General features: G+C 36.9%; 4 protein-coding genes and 2 pseudogenes across 4 annotated transcripts; 5 read left to right on the top strand and 1 right to left on the bottom strand.

Annotated features, from left to right (window-relative positions):
* The first annotated feature begins 2878 nt into the window (after positions 1-2878).
* Positions 2879-3540, top strand: LOC113726532 (pathogenesis-related leaf protein 4). Its single transcript, XM_027250295.2, has one exon. The coding sequence runs from the start codon at positions 2879-2881 to the stop codon at positions 3362-3364; it is 486 nt and encodes a 161-aa protein (XP_027106096.1). The 3' UTR covers positions 3365-3540.
* Positions 3541-3674: 134 nt separating this feature from the next.
* Positions 3675-6717, top strand: LOC113726531 (pathogenesis-related leaf protein 4-like; annotated as a pseudogene).
* Positions 6718-11667: 4950 nt separating this feature from the next.
* Positions 11668-12324, top strand: LOC113726530 (pathogenesis-related protein 1A-like). Its single transcript, XM_027250293.2, has one exon. The coding sequence runs from the start codon at positions 11734-11736 to the stop codon at positions 12220-12222; it is 489 nt and encodes a 162-aa protein (XP_027106094.1). The 5' UTR covers positions 11668-11733; the 3' UTR covers positions 12223-12324.
* A 4565-nt stretch (positions 12325-16889) lies between these two features.
* On the top strand, positions 16890-17689 carry LOC113724015 (pathogenesis-related leaf protein 6-like; annotated as a pseudogene).
* A 1132-nt stretch (positions 17690-18821) lies between these two features.
* Positions 18822-19313, top strand: LOC113722572 (pathogenesis-related leaf protein 6-like). Its single transcript, XM_027245852.1, has one exon. It carries the CDS (start codon positions 18822-18824, stop codon positions 19311-19313), a length of 492 nt encoding a protein of 163 aa, XP_027101653.1.
* A 531-nt stretch (positions 19314-19844) lies between these two features.
* LOC113722563 (probable xyloglucan endotransglucosylase/hydrolase protein 10) lies at positions 19845-21301 on the bottom strand. The gene is made up of 4 exons (XM_027245845.2): positions 21108-21301; positions 20887-20987; positions 20606-20808; positions 19845-20405 (listed from the first exon to the last, which is right to left on the bottom strand). The coding sequence occupies exons 1-4, from the start codon at positions 21289-21291 to the stop codon at positions 20003-20005; spliced, it is 891 nt and encodes a 296-aa protein (XP_027101646.1). The 5' UTR covers positions 21292-21301; the 3' UTR covers positions 19845-20002.
* Between the last annotated feature and the right edge of the window lie 356 nt (positions 21302-21657).

The raw sequence follows: 21657 nt of genomic DNA, 5'->3' as shown, positions 1-21657 counted from the left end.
GACAATCGGTAAGATTGAATTGTCGAAGTTGAACTCTCGATTCCTTCAATTGTCTTCTTCATATTGCATCTACCTATTTATATAGTTGTTTGGCGGATTTCAATGCTAGATTTGAATTGATATTTTTACAAATTTCAACTGCCTTCAATCCACAGATGGATTTCATCCGGTTTCAATCCTGCGGATTTGAACAAAATATTTTGAATTTCGAAAGTAATGTAAGTGCTTATATCGTATTCCATATTTTCATTACTTGATGCCGTGTCATTATTTTCTTTTTTGGTATAAGTTAGACACGTGTTATTTTTGTACTTTCTAATTCTGCACAAAGTTTGATAGTTTGAGCTGCTTTCCAATAAGCGTATTTTTCACTTTAAATAATTCATTGCTGGTTCAAGGGTCTTTCCTGCATATGTAGTCATAATGAAAGAAAATGCTTCATTTCCTCAATATGTATGCAATCCTTGCTTGGGGGGGTATTTTCAAGATTTTACAAAATAATTCTTATCTCAAAAGTTCTTTGATAATGTATTTTACCTTTAGAAAAATATTCATATTCCTTCTTTTAAGGATAGATCTTTATCTCTAACTCATCAAATTTCATAATTTTGATATGATGAAGAGTATCATATCTATTTAAATCTTTAAAATTTGATCCAACTAAAATAATTTTAAGTATTAAAATATCTTTGAAATCATATGTAAGATTATTTTGATTGATATGCCTAACTTCTTCTTGAATCCACTAGGGAGTTTAGAAATTTCAGATAAAGTTGAAGTAGTCATATAGATAGTATTAATTACTCTAAAATTGTACCATTTTTGAATGAAATTACTATTACATCCCTACACATAATTTATTCGAGAATAGATTCCTGTGAAATGCATATAATATGTTTCTGTATTTTGTAAGGCATATAATTCTTTCATAAGAGAATTATATTCAGAGACGAGCAAGTGCTTATTATTTATTTTATCCATCATGAGTATCTTTTGAAATGTCTATTTTCGGGTAAAATTTCATCTCAAAGATATTCCATTATTGAGAGAATTTATTCCAAATCTCTCAGTCTGTTGACAATCTTCTTGTCCCAGTGAAGGGGAAGATTTTCTATTTCATCCTTTTTGATTATGTCAAATAATAATTCTTCAACTTTATCATAAAAACTGACTCTATTTTGATCTTTTTCGGCATGCTTGATAAGAGGTTTAGAAACTTTTTTATTTGTATCTTGATAATTCAGAATATCCATTACATCATTCAATGACATCTACAATTGAGAAATTTGCTCAGATAATTTTGAGAATATTTTGGAATTATTGGATAATTTATGAGAATTGTGGGATCATTTATGGGATCTGATACCATTTCAATGACCAAATTTAAGTCAAAATTTAAGTTTGAGTTGACTAGAAAGATATTCATATTTATCATTCTTGATGTACATTTTTTTTTATTTCTAGAGTGTATTCAGGATGTACTACATTTATTGATAAGATACTAAATAGATTTGAAATATTTTTCATAAAATTTTTTCAAGAGAATAGAGTGCAAACCATATCAAAACTAACCATTTCTTATTAACAAAAGAAATAGGTCTAACACGCTTCTATACCTTAAATCTGATTTTTAACTGACCAAACTCCGACTACCTCTTCTAGAACTTCTTACTTGGGCATTGCAGCATCCAACCACCAGGGTGACTTCCTTTAATGTCCGCTTTAGAGTCTTGCAGTACAATTTAATTTTGTTTCCTACCTTTAAGTGCACTCAGATGTAACTATGAAAAATTGTGAAGAAATTTGTTTCTTTTATTAATGAAGAAAGTTTAGTATAAGATATAGGATTCGCACACTACTTTTTCTCTCTCTCACTCTCTCTTTATTTACTAAACATGAGAGAAAACTTTCAAGACAATAGGTAAGGTTAAGTTGCCAAAGTTGAACTTTTGATTCCTTCAATTGCCCTCTTCATATGGCGTCTACCTATTTATATAGGTGTTTGGCAGACTTCAATGTTGGATTTGAATTGATATTTCCATGGATTGCAATTGATATCAATCCCATGGACGGATTTCAACTGGTTTCAATCCCGCAGACTTGAGCAAAATATTTTGGATTCTGAGAGTGATGTAAGCACTTACGTCTTGTTCTATGTTTTGACTACTTGATGCCGTGTTCTTATCTTTTTTTTGGTACAAGTTAGACACGTGTTATTTTTGTACTTTATCATCCTGTACAAAATTTTGATAGCTTTGTTGCTGAATTTTATTATACTACTTTCCAGTAAGCGTATTTTCCAATTCAAATAATTCATTACTGCTTCGGGGGTCTTTCCTGCAGATGTAGACATTATCGAAAAACTTTTGGAATAAGGATTATTTTGCAAAATCTTGAAAATACCCCAAACAAGGATTTCGTACATATGGAGGAAATGAAGCATTTTCTTCACAATTCGAACACATATGGTATGGTCACATCTATGGACCAATTCTTACTAATATAATTTCCATGTCTTTATGTCATTGTTATCTGCCGCCACACGGTATCCGATCTAGTACAGAGTACTTCTTGTTTGGCTTCCAAATCAATTGTTGACACTGACTTAATCACTTTGAAACAGCAAATTTAGAAATGTCATCTGGAGCCATTCCCCTTTGTATAAATTGGACTTTGAAGCACCACTAGGAAGTTGAAGGCTACCTATCCACCAAACGTCAGATTGATAATTGCGTGTATAGTAACGTTAAAACAAATTCAGTCAAGGTTTAATGCCAAATCTTTGAAGATGTCAACAAAAACCCCTCTATAAATTCATGGCCTGGTTAACAACGTTCCTCACATCAGCAATCTATAGCACGCTAACCTATGCAACAAAATGGGGTTGTTCAAATTCTCTCTTGTTCTTTTGATAACCCTGGCTTCAAGTCCTTCCTTTCTAGCTCAGAACACGCAACAAGATTACGTGGACGCCCATAATGCAGCTCGTGCACAAGTAGGCGTCGGGCCGATGCATTGGGATGAACAGGTTGCAGCCTACGCACGTAACTACGCTGCCAAAATCCAGATGGCGAACACATGCAATAATCTGGTGCATTCTGGAGGTCGTTATGGAGAAAACCTGGCAGCCGGCACAGGTGACTTTACGGGCCTACGGGCGGTGAATTTGTGGGTTGGAGAGAAGAGCAAATATAACTACCAAACCAACTCATGCGTAGGAGGGGTCTGCGGCCATTATACCCAAGTGGTTTGGCGCAGTTCAGTCCGTCTAGGTTGCGCTAGGGTTCGTTGTAACAATGGATGGTGGTATGTAATTTGCAGTTATGATCCCCGGGGCAATATTGGTGGACAGCGTCCATACTGAGCACTTTTCAGCTATGGTATTTCCACGGAAGAATTATTAAGATGATTGAATAAAGCGGTAATATATCTTATACAGAGGTACCAAGCTGATGAATAAATGTAATTTTATCCTTTTCTCTTCCTATGTAAACCCAACATAACAAATTTAAATAAGGTGTTGCGAATTAATTTGCAGAAGTTAATATTTCATGCATGTGGAAATATTGAATTTGCATTGGACTTGGGGCAACAAATGGTAGGATATGAAGACTAATTACCCATCGAACTTTTGATGCATTGATGCCATGTTTGCTAACAACAACCACACACACACACACACGCAAAAGAGGTTAACAGCAGCTTCCTCAAATTGCAGGGGGGAAAAACACAACAGCTTCCTCCGTTTAAGCACAGATTCTTCTTAGAAGGCAAAACCATAGTGAAGGCGTCCAGTGTAAGCGTCCTATATTGGATGTCTTTTTCTGAAATATTTACGAAGAGGCATCCAAACTTCTATTTTTGAGGACTCAATACCTAAACTTCTGATCCGTCTTTTGCCGCATTAGCTAATAAATGATAATCCTTGAAATAAAACTATAAATTTGTACACCTGCGGTTGAACAAGCAAAGCTAGCGTCTAAACTAAGAATAATCATCGTCATCTACGGGCATGTTTGGCAAATGAATTTTTGACCAGATTTGTCTTCTACCAGTTTTGTAACAAATTTAGGCCCTGTTTGGCACTTGAGTTTTTTGCCAAGTTTATCTGTTACAAGTTTTTTAAAAACTTTAACTACAGTAATCTCAAAAAACTTTTCAAAATTTTTAAACTATACATTTCAAAATATTCAAAAATTTACACACTTCAAAATTTTTTTTTAAAAACTTCAACAGTAAAGTTTTAGACAAACACCCAAAAAACTCACTTGCCAAATGGGTTTTTAGATACAATAATTTCAAAAAACTTTTCAAAATTTTTAAACTACACACATTAAAATATCCAAAATACACAAACAAAATTTCCTTTCCTCCTTCCTTCTTCTTCCTCCCTCACATCAACCCACTACCACCTCCGGCACCGGCCATCTCTTCTGGCACCTGCAAAGGTAAGTTTTTTTTTTTTCTCTCTCTTCTCCCTCTCCCTCTCCTCCTCCCCTCTCCGCCTGCGCAACCTGACCGCGTGACTAGATTGCACAGGGGTGACAGGGAAGGGAGAGATGGGGAGAGAGGTGGCGGGGAAGAGGGGAGGAAGGGAGGGAGAGGGAGAGAGGAAAAAGCAAAAAAATAAAATAAAATTCTGTTGTTGCTGGCGGTGGGAAGGAGAGATGGCAGGGCAGGGTAGGGGGAAGGGAAGGAGAGAGGAAAGAAGGGGAGAGAGAAAATGCAAAAAAAAAATATTTGTTGTTGCTGTTGCAACTTCCGACGAGGAAAGGAGAGGGAGAGGGGAGAGGGAAGGGAGAAGAAGAGAAAAGGAAAGAAAAGAAAAGAAAAAAAGAAAGAGAAAGAGAAAGAGAAAAGAAAAAAAGTTTTACATCTAAAAAATTTTTGTTACAACTTCTATAGTAAATTACAGTAAAATTTTAGATAAACATCCAAAAAATTCATTTGTCAAACGGGTTTCAGGTATCCAATTGATATAAATAGTAATTAGCTTTCAGCTACTCATTGGTCCGGATTGAGAAGGCATCAAATTTTAGGTAATAAATTATTGGATTTTAAAGTTAAGAATAACTAGTTTTTTTTCCCGAGGCTATAGCCGCCAAATAGCAAATGTGTTATCTTCATTAATCCACCATAAATCGACAACAAATTCAAATCAAATTGGTTTCCTTATCGTGTACTCTTTGCAAATGTTTTAATAAACGTCCAACCACTTTTAAGTGGTTTTAAAAAATAAAATATAAATGAAATTGGATTTTACAATTATAAAAGTGATAAAGGTTATGTTGAACGATCAACTTCTAAATTAACACCGTTTACATTCATCAACAAAATAATTAACTAGCAGTTATTTATCCTCAAAAAATTCATTTTTGGTCATTCCCCCAAGAAAGGGACATCAAAACTAACAATTCTTTCCGAATAATAAACGTTATATACATTGGCCATCCTTCTAACATTCAGAATCATTTTGCTCAATTTTCGTAAAGACGCCTTGTGCTGTCCATTGCATGTTTTTTAATTCATTTATTTCTTTTATTGCATCAGCCTTGTAGAGAGCATTCAATCATGTGTTTATTTATAAGATCTTAAGATTGTATTTTTGCCAAAGATTATTATAGGTTTAACAAAAATTCAGATTTTTACATACAATGACTCGATTATAATTTGAAGCGGTAAACATTTAGAAAGTTGTGCCGAAACGTTGTTGTATATATCGGACTTGGAAGACGACAGAGTCAGAATTAATCCACATTGAAGTGCTTTCACCCTTTTTAAATATAAAGCTGAAGGCTACCGTGATCTTTTGATGCCAAATTAAATAGTTGCCATGTTTTCGGATATGGCAGAATGCCAATCTTTGAAGTTGTCATCAAAGAATTGCAGTATAAATTCACAATCCGGTTGATTATATTTCACGCATCACATAAACATAAGTAAACAAAAATGGGATTGTTTAACATCTCAATCGCTCTTATTTTTGCTTCATAAGTTCGGCGTTCATTCCTTTCTCCTTAGCTCAGAACAGGCGACAAGACCATCTGGATGCTCACGACAAAGCTCGTGCGGAAGTTGGCGTAGGGCCGACGCATTGGGATGCAAATGTAGCAGCCTATGCTCAAAACTACGCTAACAAAAAGCTAAGGGCCAGCGCATGCTATGAATTATGATGTGGTGCATTCTGGAGGCCCCTATGGTGAAAACCTAGCTGCCGGTCTGGGAAACTTCACAGGCTTAGACGCAGTCAAGTTGTGGGTAGACGAGAAGCAAGACTTCAACTACAAAACCAACTTTTGCTGCAGCCATTATACTCAGGTGGTCTGGCGGAATTCGGTCCGTCTGGGCTGTGCTAGGGTTGGACGTACGCAAGGATGGCTGGTGGTTCGTCATTTGCAGCTATGCTCCCCGGGGCAACATCGCTGGCCAGCATCCATTCTAGAGCCTTATCTCGGACACTTGTCCAGCTCTAGTTATGCAACTGAAGAATATTAAATGACAATTAAAAAAAGGCGGTGCCAGGATAAAAATGATCAAAGTTGTCTTCTATTTTCCCTACATAAATGTAATCAATAAGTTTCGTAAGTGTTCTGTCCTTTTTTTTAAGCGATCAATATATTCATGTGTGGTATTGAACTTTAACTTTCAGTTACGGGAGTCGCTGACATGAAATGAACCAAGAGCTGGTCATGCATAATCTTTTTTTTAAATGTATTGGTTCGTGTTCTCCAACTCTTGAAACAAAGTTCAAAACAAACTTCGGCCATATAATATAAAACGCACAACATAAGTAGATTAGGGCCAAAAAAGCATATCAAGATCGTGATGTGTGACCGCTAGAAACGCACACATATCTGAACAGTAGTATAAAAAATATTGAATAGGTTAAGATTTTGATGGATATTATGCGAATATCAGATGCTATTCTATGGGATTCACGCAGGTTCGAATCATGCTGAAACTAGTGTTGTTAGACTTGAACCGGACCAATTGGTTCGATCGATCCGACCGTGAACCGGCAGCCTTCTTTCCAAGTTGGTTTATAGCACAAAATCGTTTTGGTTAAAAATCGGTTAAACCAGCAACCCAATTTTCAAACTTTTCTTTTTATTTTTTCCAAATACAATTTGAGTTATCTAAATTGTAACACTTTCATTTATTAATAGGAGTATGAAAATGCCACTTGCTTAGTGTAAATCCCAAAATCACTCATTTTCGTGAATGATCTCTAAATCATGGTATTTCACCCTTATCATCTTATCAATTCAGTATCAGTGATTCCAACTTGTATTAATTTAGTTTTTCAAGTAGTTTGGAAAAATGGGCATATTTTAGTCATGAAAAATGGACATATTTTTATATATAATTATTAGGTGTATATTTGATTACAAGTCTAATATTTTTGGAACATTTTGTATGGTTGGCCAAATATAACCAAGAACTTAATTTCAATATTTCTAAAACTTATAAAAATATAAAATAATTATGACATTATGCTGATGTCATTGGATTTTTGAGAACTGTTCGATCGATCTGACTAATTGACCTCTAATCCAATAATTTAGTCGAGTTGCTATTTAGTCCGAGTTTAACAATATTGGCTGAAACTAGCAGTTGTGGGCAAATGGTACGTGTTTGCAGTTTGGTCTTTCTTTTTCAGTTTTTCCTCTTGAAGAAAAAGAATGCCCTCGTGTACTAAATAGTCACCATGATTAAAAAGTTCGCGTCGTATGCAGTTAAGAAAAATAAAACATGGTTTCGTGTACTAAAATTTTGATGGATTAAGTCGCCTAGAATGCCGGGTCCTTTCCTTTTCCCTTTTGGTACAAGGCGCAGCCTGGGCCACGTATGTTTGACAAAGCGAAGGTTAGTCACATGCATCCTTGACTAAAATCTCCCGCTTACTAGAATATGAAAAGCCAAAAGTAAGTCATTTTCCCGACACTGGTGAATTATGAGTTCCAAGTTTTACGCCAGACAATTCTCTAATTCCAACGCCGCGATTGCGGTCTTACACTTTTGAAAGGCGTGTAAGCATCCGGTGCATATTGTACAGTGTCTCACGAAACCATCCTTCGCATTTTCTTACCCCTAAATAAATGGGGATGAGGTATTCTACACTGTAGATATCTTGAATATTTCCAACTCCATCACTTGTTTATTAGCCCGTGGCCGTGGATGCGGGAGTCACAGATCATATCTATTTATAGCTAGTATTAGACTTGGAAAAGCAACAAGAAGAGGATAATTAACTAACTTTCGGTAACAAGTCCCCCGAAGACGGCCGCCATCTATTAATTTGCCACTTAAAAATGTGATTTGAAAGATGAACAAGTAGCTAAAAGATGTTAGTGTTTATAATACAATTGCAGAAAAAATTTACAAAGAACTGGCCAATCCAAACGACTTGACGCACATCTCTGATCACGTCAAAGTCCTAAGCGAATAAAGGAGAACTGGAAAGCTCCCCTGCTCCCTCTTTGATGGCAAAGCCTTAATGGTTTCTTTTTGCCTCACCAATAATGTTTGCCTGTCTCACGACCCATCGTAAAAGGGAAGTCGTCGCGCAAGTCTTTGCGAAGACTTCAAGGCAATGGAGCTCTCAAAAACCCTAAGGTATTGTAGTCTAAAAAATTTGTTAAATCAAGTTTTTGTCGCCTCAACTAGTACAAGAACCTTTAAGACGCAGAGGCTCTTGTGCGTTTATTATCGGCTGCTTACTTCCCGGAGATCATTTGCCTGATTGGCGGAAACACGGACCAGCGGGGCTACTTTAGAATTCCGATTTCACGTGCCGCTTTTTAGAAAGTGAAGTCCGGCACAAATTAACTTGCACAATAATTGAGGAAAAGAGGTAGCCTTTGCTATGCTCAGCTGTGGATAATACTAGTAATGTTCATTCACATTATAACTCGTGAATCATGATTTGTGAGATGCATGCAGTTTGATTCGAGAGAAATGTAACACCAGACGTGCATTGAAAGGTATCGGGATTGGGTCCTAACCACTTATCCAACGATTGGAAGATGGTAGTGGAAGACTTCTTAGTCTTCCATGACTTCATCTCCTTTCTTTCTGTACTTTTTCACATTAGAGCTTTTTTTTTTTTAAATACACAATTTCCTGTCCTCCCATAAATATGATATAAACCTTAATAAAATCGCATGCAGTAATGTCAGGATATAATCATAAACTTGAGGATGGGAGTGTGAGTGAGAGTCCCCAAGTTCAGATCTCCCGCTTACACTAAAAAAAATTTAAAGAAAAACCATAAACTCATCGGACAAAATGAAAGGTAAAGTATACTTAATTATACATAATTTGCTCTTAATTAGTTGTCCGGAGCAAGGTACCTGCCTATCAGAACCCTGTTGCTCGCACGTTGACAGTTTTTTCTTTCCTTTTTTTTTTCACACAAATTACTTGTAAGAATTACAAAATCCTATGAGTGCGTGTGCAAAGTTTCATAGAATTAGGTAAGTGCTCGTAATATTAGTATTTCAACGGTTCACGCAGCTAAAACAAAAAGTTTGGCATCATAGCTGGTACGTTTGCACTTGGAGTATTAATTCCTAGAGACAAATTATCTTGTACATTGAAGGGAAAAGCTAGCCTTCGCTAGGCTTATCTGTGGAAAATAATATGCGCGTTCGCACCATGACTCGTGGTTTGTTAGTATGAATTAGGGGCAATCGAAGGCTGATGGACAGAGTTGGCCTACAAAAAAATTGTAAAGCTCATCACATCATGTTTAACACATTTATAGGCTCAGCATATCGTGTTTATCACATTCATAGGATCCACAGAAAATGTTAGGCTCTGCATATCGTGTTTATCACATTCATAGGATCCACAGAAAATGTAAGGCTCAGCATATCGTGTTTATCACTTGTGTAGGACCTATAAAAAATTGGATCCACAGAAAATGTAAGGCTCAGCGTATCGTGTTTATATCACTTGTGTAGGAACTATAAAAAAAAATTGGATTAAATTTAATATGTATTAAAAGTGATTTACATAATTGAACAAAGCTTTTACATTTTGTTAAAGAGTTTATCCACAAAAAGTGATTAAAACTCACGATATATTCTAAACGATAAATATAAATATAAGAATTCCTAAAATCAAAAAAAGTGGGCATCATCTAGTTTGTACTTCGTATTATTAATTTAGAATAGAATATTCCTTCGTTGAAACGCACAAATTGCCGTTATCACAATGCCTGTCCCTTTTTTGCATAGTAAAACACTTCTTGTAAGATGCATATAGTTTAGGGTTATGCGCTTTCCACCAGCCAACTATTCTTGCATGGCACCTTGCACTCTCAACCTCTAGTTGCAGCGCCCAACTATCTTCAATTGGCCATGAATTTATGAAAACACCCTTTCATCCATTTGCTAATATTTTTGTCAAAATAAAAGAGGAAAATTAAAACCAATCCTAAATTCCTTACAGTATTTCTGCCCAGAGTAAAAGAATGTATAACTTGCCCAAAATTTGCAACTATAAGCTTGGAGTTCCCTCTGTGTCTTCATCCTCAAAAACCTATAGTAGCTATCTTTTCCACAACACCGTTCTCCTCTACCTAAAAGTCTCATAACCACCATCATTACCACAGCAATTGCCTCTCTTCCGACCTCTCTGCCCGCCACTCCTTCGGCAACAATAGCATCTCACCAGGCCATCCTGACTACTTTCAATCCCCAATCGAGCACCATGCATTGTTCAATTTTCACCCTTTGTGGGCTAGGTTGTAAAAAATAAGAAAAAAAGGCTATTCTTCCATGCACTTGTTTTATTATAGTTTAATTTGAGAAAAAAGTAACACCGCACGTCAAGGATTGGAAGATAATTAGACAGCAAGCAGTGAAACACTTCTTAGTCTTCCTTTCCTTTGATTAATTTTTTCCAAGCTTCTTTTGAATAGACATTTTCCAGTAACCGCATGCAGTAATGTTAGGCATGCAACCATAATTTGCGGGGCAAAAGGAAAGGTAATTTATGCTTTTTTAAAATTTAAAAAAAAAATTGGAAAGGAAAAGTGTACGCTTAGTTACACATAATTTGCCTTGGGCGTTTGTCCAGAGCAATCTCCCATGCATGCCATAGCCATAGGTACCTGGCTACCAGAATCCAGTCGAACATTAACTTTTTTTTTTTTTTAAATTCTTTTCTTTTTTGTTACACACAATTAGACGTGTAACTACAAAATCCTGTTAGTGCAAAGTCAGATGAAAAATTGTAGCTAAGTGCTCGTAATTGGTGATTGAAGTGTTCACGCACCCAATACAAAAAGTTCGGCGCCGTCTGTGATCTGTTTGTTCCTAAAGACCAAAATTTTACGTTATCAGACATACAAATTACGTTCTTTGATGTTGAATATGTATGCCAGAAATCAAAGCTCAATCTTACAATTAAATTTCTAACTAAAGCATGCGTGCCATCAAATACTTTCAACGAAAATCAAAAGGATTAATAGTTTGGTTAATACTATTCAAAGTTACCCACAATCCATGGCAGAAATAATCTTCAAGTCACCATAGTAGCACAGTGGCGGCTTTTCAGTTTTCCCAATACATGCGGAAATATTAGCCACTATTTTGAAAGTTCAAACGCTAAACATGCAAAAGTTTCCAACATCCTTCCCTATATAAACTCATGCATAGGCTGCATCAGAATTGCACAACTTCGCTGCTCTTGTATTTTCAAAGCAGAAAAAATAAGTAGTAGGATATGGGATCGCCTAAGATCTCCTTGGCATTAGTTAGCTTCATTCTCCTAGCAATCTTCTGGCCGTCTCGAGCTCAAAACTCACAGCAAGACTATGTCGATGCTCATAACGCAGCTCGTGCACAAGTCGGTGTTGGCCCAATAGCTTGGGACGACACGGTGGCTGCCTATGCACAAAACTACGCCAATCAGAGGATAAACGACTGCAATCTGGTGCACTCTGGCGGCCGTTACGGTGAGAACTTAGCTGAAGGCAGCGGAGACTTAACGGGCAGGGATGCCGTCAATCTGTGGGTAAGTGAGAAGCAATACTACGATTACAACTCCAACACATGTGCTCAAGGGCAGCAGTGCGGGCACTACACTCAGGTGGTTTGGCGCGACTCGGTCCGTCTGGGCTGTGCAAGGGTTCAATGCACAAATAACGGTTGGTGGTTCGTGATTTGCAGTTATGATCCCCCTGGCAACTATGTTGGTCAGCGTCCTTATTAGCGGGGACATATATTTTAAAGCCTTACTTAATGATTATGAGATGTATACTCTTTCGAGCTTTAGCTTTGGAAAGAGAATGATATAAGGTGACATTTTGCAATACTTGTTTATGTTTGTCTGGTGACACATATTATCTCTGTCTTTCTCAGTGCTTAGTCCTCGCCTACCCCTTGTCTTAAGTGATAATTCTTCACTTAAACTTGAATGTGAACATCCAGACGGCCGGACTTCGATAACATGCATGCCGGTGGAGTAATAAAGATGAAGGGCTACAACTCAAATCTCTATATAATTAATGAATAATTGAACTCGATATGTTAGGGAGGACCGTGGGAGAAAGCGAAAGAAAGAAACAACCGTAAACCAAAAAAAGGGCTTCAGTGAATGTATCTTAGGACGAAAGTTACATTTTTGGAGCATAGTTAGGCCGGTGTAATTGAGACCTGGAAAAAGGAAGGAGAACTGGCCCTCAACCCATGGCAACTCTAGATTAAGAATTGATGGGGCACAGATCGGCACAAAACACGGATTCCTAACATTCAATTTTTGGTTTTAAGTTCATGTTAAACGAAAGACTAGAAGTCTATACATTAAGGGGGAATCAAGGGAAATGGTAAAAAGAGGTCCCTGAAGACTTAAAAAGTCGATTTTCCACAATCTTTCTATAAAGGATGAGTGGTTAGAGCTCAATCAGGCTCCGAATCCTATTTGTGTGTTATACCCTTCATGTGTATCTTATCATGTTAGGTGCGCGTTTTCACTAAAGTGATGCAAACTAATATTTTGTGTAACTTGTATACCATTTGTAGTTTGCATCAACCCAATAAAATTGGAAGACTTGCACTGACTTGAAAAGTATAACAGGAGCGTAACACTCACTTGTGTGGCAACTAGCAAAAGCTCTACTGCTGCACAATCTTAACTCCAGTCTTCGATTATTGTAAGAAAATTTCTCTCGTTGAAATTATTATCCTAGATGCAGTTATCCATGCGTTGACCGTTGCCCGTAATACTTCTCTTTGGATAAGAAAAGTCATTATTCATAAATCCAAATCTTGGTTCCTCTTTCACAACTATTGAGCAAATGCGAGCATAGGGGGGACCAAAGTATGCACTTCTATGCACTAAACCAAGAGTAACACCCATAAATACTGTTTAGTAAAGTAAGGGTGCTTTGATAAAATTAAAATCTAAAATCTGAAATATGAAATCTGAATCCATTAAGTTATTGAATTGTTAAATATTAAATCTAATACATTTGAGTGCATAATGCATTCAGTGAAAAGTGAATAGTTTATCACTTAATTTTAGGAGCAAATTTTGCTTAAAAAATTCAGTGCCACTTACTTAATTCAAATATTAAATTTTTTGTTATCAAACGGTCTGAATATATTAAAATTTGAATACATTAAATTTAAATGCTGAATCGGGTTATCAAGCAGGGCCTAAGTCGTGTCATGCAATAAAGTCATTATGCTTAGTGAGATATAAACAAATATAGAGCTAGGACAAGAAAGTAGCCCTTACATTTGAAATACTTCCAAGCCTAAAATTGAAAATTATGCCAAGAAAATTAGGCGTCAAACACCTTATAATTATATTACCGTACTCAGCCTGGATTATTGTGAAGTAAAAATGGTCAGTTGTCTCAATACAATAACTCATCAAAAATTCAAAAAATATTTCTAGCAGCTGAAGTAGACCGGATCTACTAATTAAAATTTGTGAGGCACTGGAGAAATCAGCGTGAGAGTCGGGCCATGTTTATAGGGAAAATATGAATGGAGCTTTCAATATTAATCAAGTTTTAGCACAATCTATTGACCAGATCAAAATTTATCCAATGACGGACCTGTCAAAAAGGAGGTTCTTATCCAGGAATACGAAAGCAATATGGAAAAGAATGGATTGCTATCTAAAGATGCGTGTTTCCCTCGCTTCCTTCCATGTGTAGTTTGTACCTATCTTGAATACAAACGATGAGCTGGATATATATAAGGGTTAATTACATTTACCTCTCTTGTGGTTTAGCCAAAATACGAAACAAACCTTGAAGTTTGGTGAAATAACATCTAGCCCCCTATTAGTGATGCCATCCGAACTCAATGGACGGAAGGAATAAAATGACAAAATAACCATCTACTAGAAATATAAAATGAAAGCAGTAGTCAAGGCAAAAATGCTCAAGTATAACGTAAAAATGGTTCTAGGAGATAAATAAAAATATTTTCCTTTTTCAACGAGCATAGAAACTAGAAAGAAAAGATCCAAAAAGTTCCATATAAAGAGAAAATAACAATAAGAACACTAAAGAAAACTAATATCCTCGAGAAAAAAAAAAAAAAAAGGGATGTTCAAAGAAGAGGCCAGACCATTGTCTTCAGATTCTCACCTACTATCGACCAAGAGTAACGACCATCTTCCATTCATTGTACTATTTTTCAAACTCATATTCGATCAATCTCTAAATTTTTTCCTTTTTCCCAACTTCTGTAAATTCACTTAGGGTCCACTTATCTCGGTGTAAAATATTTTCTGGAAAATCTTTATGAATTTTCCAGTGTTTGGATGCAATTAGTCCATTGAAAACCTTTTCTTCAGGAAAATGATTTACATCCTCCAATGGAAAACAACTTACGCAATAGATCTTATAAAGTTATTTTCCCCACTTACCATGAGTTATGAATTTAACATCCCAAACTATCGATTTCGTGTCATTACTACATATTCCTATGGGACCTTGCTTTCTAGTTTGGGAAAGAATCAGTTTATGTCTTTAAAAATAATAAACAAGTTAGAGTACTTGTAGATATTCTGTCAAATGATATTTTAAAAATTAACCAAACATCAGAAAATCATGAAACATCAAAATAGTTTCATGGAAAATGTCTTTCATTGAAAATATTTTCTCATGAAAAATATTTTATGCTGAAACAAACGGACCCTTAATGCACCACCACATCCCTCATCTTTTCTCCAAGCTCTAATGTTATTTCTTTGTTTAACTAACACTCACTCTTCCTATGGAGTCACAAGCCCAACCAACGCATGAGAGAAACCGAAAACAAATCCATGCCTTATCAAACCCATTGACAAACGAGCACATATTCACACACTGGTTATTGAAATTCTACGGATTTGACATGCTATGATTGGGTTAATCACACTGATGCTCACAATTTAGATTTAGCAAAGTTTGTAGCAAGATTTAGCTCGTTTGAATTTTTATTTTTTCCCTGTATTTTGGAATCTAAGGCTATACGTTGACTTTGAGCTTGTATGGAAATTGGAAGTAATTTGTTGATGGGTAGTAAAATACAAACGAGTCTGGAAAATTCTTATAGAATTGTAGTAAATTGGGGGTTGAATGTGAAAACAAAGAACATGATAGTTGTTGATGGCAGCAAAAATAGAGTCGGTTGTGTTGCAAGTGTTTTGCTTTGGAGAAGGAAGAAGAAGATTGGAAGAAAGGTTGGAGGTAAAGGGTATACTGGGCATTTAGGTTCTTGTTTTCTGTTGACAGTGTTGGAATGAAGTAGTCAACATTTGTTGACTAACGAGAGGGAATCTTTTGTTACTTTATGGTTTTCAAGGGTTGTTTTGTTATTTGGCCAAATTTTAAGGTTTGATTCGTAATTTGGCTAAACCTCAAGGGAGGTAAATGTAATTAATCCATATATAAATTATAATACCATTTAGCTGCCTAATATTTTTTGAACCTGATCAAATGTAATTTCTTTCCTCTAATGAGTGAATTGTGTCAATTATCATATTTAATAAAATAAGTGACTAATTAACTCCGTTTGAAATTATTTGAGCTAATTGATTTAATTTGGAATGCAATTTTTTCCCTCTAATTGGTGAAGTCTTTTGCATACTCTTTGCACAAATTTTGCTTAACCATGTTGAAAGCATAAAGCGTTAATTAAATTAGGTCTTGAAATTCAGACCCAATTCCTAGTGATTTGTTTGTACGATATTTTGGTGGGTGTTATGCCAAATTTACTATTTATCTCCTTGAATGTGGTCTTTTCTGAATATTATAAAGGCGTGTTAATATTTGCAACTTTAACCAAATAGAAAAGAATTAATGGTAGGGATTAGGGAAACATATACTATAACTAAACCAATCACACCAGTTCTAGATGTGCTGTAGAATGTTCAGTTCAAAACACTGGCCTGGAAGAGCTGGGAAGCTGCAAGGAAAAGGGTTTCTTGTGCCCAATCTTACTACAAGGAAAAGTGCATCCGACTGGGTAGTCATGTATGCAGTAAATCCTTGACTTAAGCAGCACGTGATTTCTTGTTTTTGGCAGCTAGGGTTAATATGCAAGTCTTCTATATATGCCAATTGATATAAAAGTGCCGCTGTCAATTATTTAAACACTGTTCAAAATTGCCTGCAACAATACGGCCGGTGCTAATTTCTGTCCAAAGGGGAGGTACGGGTGACTTTAGGATTACTTGCAAATTAGTTGCTTACAATGTGGCAAAATCTATGCTACTCCTCTTCTTGCACATGGCAATCAAGTAATCTCTAGACACTGATATGCAATCCCTTGCCCATAAAAAACCCCGCCCCCCACCAAAAAAATTGCCCAAACAATCTAAATCCATCTGTTTTCATAGACCATCCATCTGAAAGCCGCCATGACAGCTAACATATTATCAATCTCGCTATCTCTTCTTTGTTTCTTGAGCTCTGCTTTTCTTGTTATTCTTCCCTCCCATGGCCAAAACTCACCACAGGACTACCTTGACGTTCACAACGCCGCCCGCAGTAATGTGGGAGTCGGGCCAATGCTCTGGGACAGCACAGTTGCTGCATACGCCCTAAATTATGCCAATCAAAGAAAAGGTGACTGCAATCTAATACATTCGAACACGGACTATGGAGAGAATCTTGCAAAGGGATATAGAAACTTCAGCGGTGCTGAAGCAGCCAGCTTGTGGGTTGCGGAGAAGCCTTACTACGATTATCACCAGGACGCGTGCGTGGGAGGACGAGAGTGTTTGCATTACACGCAGGTGGTGTGGAGGGATTCGGTCCGACTAGGGTGTGCTCGGGTTCAATGCCTCAACAAATTATGGTGGTTCGTCATCTGCAACTACGATCCTACTGGCAACTATGTAGGAGAACGTCCTTACTAGAACTTTTCTTCATCGAGCTTTGGACTACGTAGTTTCAGTAAATCATCAGAAATAAATAACGCAAGGATCAAGATTTGTTGTTCATAAGTTAGTGTGGAAGCCTAATAATTATAGAGGCCTGGCTGGCTGATCAAGACCAGTTATTCATCAAACATTGCAGCAGGCTAAGCAAAATGAATACAAGGATGAGGATTTGGTCTTACGATTATGGTCAAGATTGAGACATTAGAATTGAATTGTAAGTCAATTTGTATTGATTCTACCACTGTGAGTTAGTTGTAATCGTATAAAAAAAAAATAAAAAAAAAACAGAAGAAGAATGAATGCGGTCAAATTACAATCCTTAACAGTATTTTCACAATTTAATACATTGACTTCCACTTGTTCTTTCTTTTCTTTTCCTTGCGAACAGGGGGAAATTGCGAAACTTCGCCCGGTTAATATCACACCCTCTATTTCAGAGATGGAACCGCACTTTTGACAAGATGAAACTTTAGGATCGCTTCAAGAGAGTGTTTACAATAATTCGTAAGAACACATATATGACATCCATCCAAGCTTTGATAAGGAAATTCATAATTCAACATTGTGTAACATTTCCAGTTCCTACAAATACACACTGAGAAATAATCAAATACAAGATTCCCATAAAGCAGAAAGAGAAAGCATGCTAATTTTCTTATCACAAGACGACGCATCTTGTCAATATGAGCGATCTATATTATTCTTGAAATATGAAAGTATTTCAACTTGAACTAATGAATTTTCACCACTTTCTTCCACCAACCTTCTTCTAATCCAAATTTATTCCCCCCGCCCCCCCCCCCCACAATTTTTGATTAGGAATGACTTGTGACCAAAAAAAAAAAACCATGTATTTTTTTTGGCACTATAAAAGGTGTGATATAGCTTTTTTCTCTTTTTTTTTTTTAAATTTGGGCACCATTAAAGGAATGGAATAGCTTTTTATTTAAAAAAAAAATGGGCACCATAAAAGGAGTGGAATATCTAAATTATATGTTCCAAGAAATCCATAAATTTCATGGAAATATTTATACCATTGCTACTCAATATTGATATGTAATGTGCATTGAACTACTAACTAATTTTACACATCTACATTGTAAATCGACATTCATTCCATCCAATCCATGACTTAGGCAACAAGCAGTTTCTTCTTTCGGTAGATTAATTGAACAGGCAAGTTTTCTCGATTTATCCTAAAGTGCCACACTTGGAAATATTCTAACACTTAGTTCATAGATGCCTACGTTCAGGTGACTTGGGGATTGCTTATAGAGGCGAACGAATGCACTTTTTTGCACATGGCATTCACAAATTTCATGAATGTTGATAAGCCTAGACTCGCCTATAAAAAGTCCATTAAACGTTCATCTTCCCACATCCAATCAATTTCAAGTCCCAGTATTGATCAAAGCAAATCAACGATGGAATCGTGCAGAATCTCATTATCCCTTCTTTGTTTCTTGTGCTCAGCATTTCTTGCTCGTGTTCTCCCCACCCATGCCCAAAACTCACCGCAGGACTACCTCAATGTCCACAACTCCGCCCGCAGTCAAGTGGGCGTCGGGCCGATGACATGGGACACAACAGTTGCTGCATATGCACAAAACTACGCCAACCAAAGGATTAGTGATTGCAATCTCGTGCATTCGCAAGGCCCTTACGGTGAAAATCTTGCCAAGGGCACCGGTACTTTCACCGGCACTGCTGCAGCAAACTTGTGGGTGGCCGAGAAGCCATACTATAACTACACTTCCAACTCCTGCGTTGGTGGAGAGTGCCTGCATTACACCCAGGTGGTGTGGCGCGATTCCGTCCGCCTCGGGTGTGCCAGGGTTCAGTGCACCAATTCTTGGTGGTTCGTCATTTGCAGCTACGATCCTCCCGGCAACTATATAGGCCAACGTCCTTACTAGTTTGAACTTCATGATGTGCATTGCATGCATGGGAGCCTTAATACTAAGTCATAAAATGCATGTTTTCTGTTGCTGTGAAAATTCAATCCATATGCATTTTATGCATTTCTTTTTTTTTTTTCCTATCTTGACGGATTACAATGAAGTTCCAGAAGATAAATTTATGCATACAATTAAGATCCCGTGTAATCGAATTGTGTAAGAAAGCTAATCTATTTATTCTTGGAATTTTCCACTTCTAGTTGATTATCAAAGAGGGAAAAAAAAGAGAAAATAAAATAAAAGGAGAAGACTTTCTCTCATTAATCTTTATTTCTCACTGTGTAAATGTTCCCGCGCTAAAGCAGTTGTTTGAAAGAATGGGGTTAGTTAACAAGGAAAATAGAATAAGAAATGGAATGGCCGAGTTTCGCTTCTGACTGAAATGGATCTGCCTTATTTACTAAATCCTTTTCTCTTTTTTTTTGGTCAAAGAGTGTGGGGTCCATCCACTCCTTCCATGTGGGCTTCAGATGTCTGATGGATGCGTACTTCACTGAAGTGTGGAGGCCCATTACATAATGGGCTCACAAACGGATAATCATCACATTTCCAACAAAGCATTACTTTTCTGAAGTGTGGAACAAACTTAAAGCAACAAGAATTATAGAAGAAACTTAGGGAGAAAAAAAAAAAGTAACGCGTTTGCGTCAATATTTGGGCAGGGAGCATTCCTTAGGTAGGTTGTTCTTAAATCTGGGCCTATCTTGACAGTAGTCATATATGACGTAATATTTTCTAACCCATCTGAATAGCCTTCTCTGGGCCGATGTGAGAGAGTTGGATCCTCCTTGGTTCCACCAATTTGTAGGGCTTTCTGCCGTGCAAAATCCTGCACTGCCTTTCCAGATGCAGGCATCAATCTTGTGGTTCTGGAATGATGCTACAAACGGACCTCTCGACCAGTCAATCTTGTCTTTGCCTCCACCTGTAGCCCAGCTACTGCCATCCCATATGCTGGCTTGGAGGGCCATAGGCTGCCACCTGGGAAATGCCACTCCCTTATCTGCATGGTTTCTGAATGTCCGGATGGGAACCCAATCAACCATGAATCTGCACATTTCAAAAACAAAATATTTTGCATGTCATAAGCTTTTTTGTTTCTCCCATTTGGCTGCTATAAATATAATATATACCATATGCATGCTACTAGCAAAGTTTGGTTTGGCCAGGTAAATTTCACTCCGAATTAATTATAGAGCAGCTGAAATCTTAGGAACAACAATCAAGGAACAAAAGCTGTAGTCTCTTACACAATTTGGTGAATATTCCACAAAATGGTATACGTGTGGAAGTCCTTTGTTGGATCAAACCACAGCTTTATTCTCTCCTCTCTGTCGTCAAAGCCATCGACATATACATTTGTTTGAAGAATGTATGGCTGCTGCTGCCCCCCGTCCGCGTTGCCAAGGAACTCAAAGTCTAGTTCATCACGGTTTGGTTGATTGGAACTAAGCTGCATTAAAATAAAACAACAACTAAGCACTTAATTTCCTCAGTAATACATGTGAAAGGAAAATGCATTTTGACTCACGTAAAAGGCTACAACGGCTCCTGCTGAGTTCCCCGGTATCAATTTAATTTGCATGTCGAACTGACCGAATAAGAACATGTCGTTTGAAGCAAAAGCAGAACCTATACAATGCAATCATTTTATTGATGAAAAAACGAAAAAAAAAAAAAAAAGGAAGTTAGATAACTGTTATCTGGCATGAATAATTAATGTGCTAAAAATGTTTGCAAGTTATATATTACCTGACTCCGGATCGAGTTTCAGACTTCTTGCTCGGCCATCCGCAGAAGTGTTAACGTGGCTAGGAGACCATGTCACGAAAAAGTCTCTGTTAAAATCTCCTGCAGAAACCACGGAAGCAATAGAAATTTGGATCAATTCTACGGAAAGAACGCCGATCAAGAAAATGAACCTAGAAGCATTCATTTCTTTTTCCTTTCAAAATAAGTACACGAGTAGAAGGTAGAAGGATTCCGCAATATATATATAGCCATTGCATGCATGGACTGCTGGCTGAAGACAAGATCAAAAGAGTTTAGCTTAAGCAAGAATATCTTTGGGGGGAAGCAAATGAATGTAGTTAGATGTAGTGGTATCATTCATTAATTATGTGGTCCTGGTTTTTCTTGAATGTAGTTAGGTGTACATGATCATGATTACTTCGGCTAGACACGTTATGATACAAGAATTATGTGTTTAGTTTTGGTCTGGTTTCGGCAAGACCACACTTTCCCCAATCCCACCTAGCTACTTGCAGAAAAGGCAAAGAGAGAAACTCATCTCGTTCTGTGC

The sequence above is a fragment of the Coffea arabica genome, chromosome 2c (assembly GCF_036785885.1).
Source record: "Coffea arabica cultivar ET-39 chromosome 2c, Coffea Arabica ET-39 HiFi, whole genome shotgun sequence".
In the NCBI taxonomy this organism is placed as follows: Eukaryota; Viridiplantae; Streptophyta; class Magnoliopsida; order Gentianales; family Rubiaceae; genus Coffea; species Coffea arabica.
This window is presented reverse-complemented; position numbering and strand designations above follow the sequence as displayed.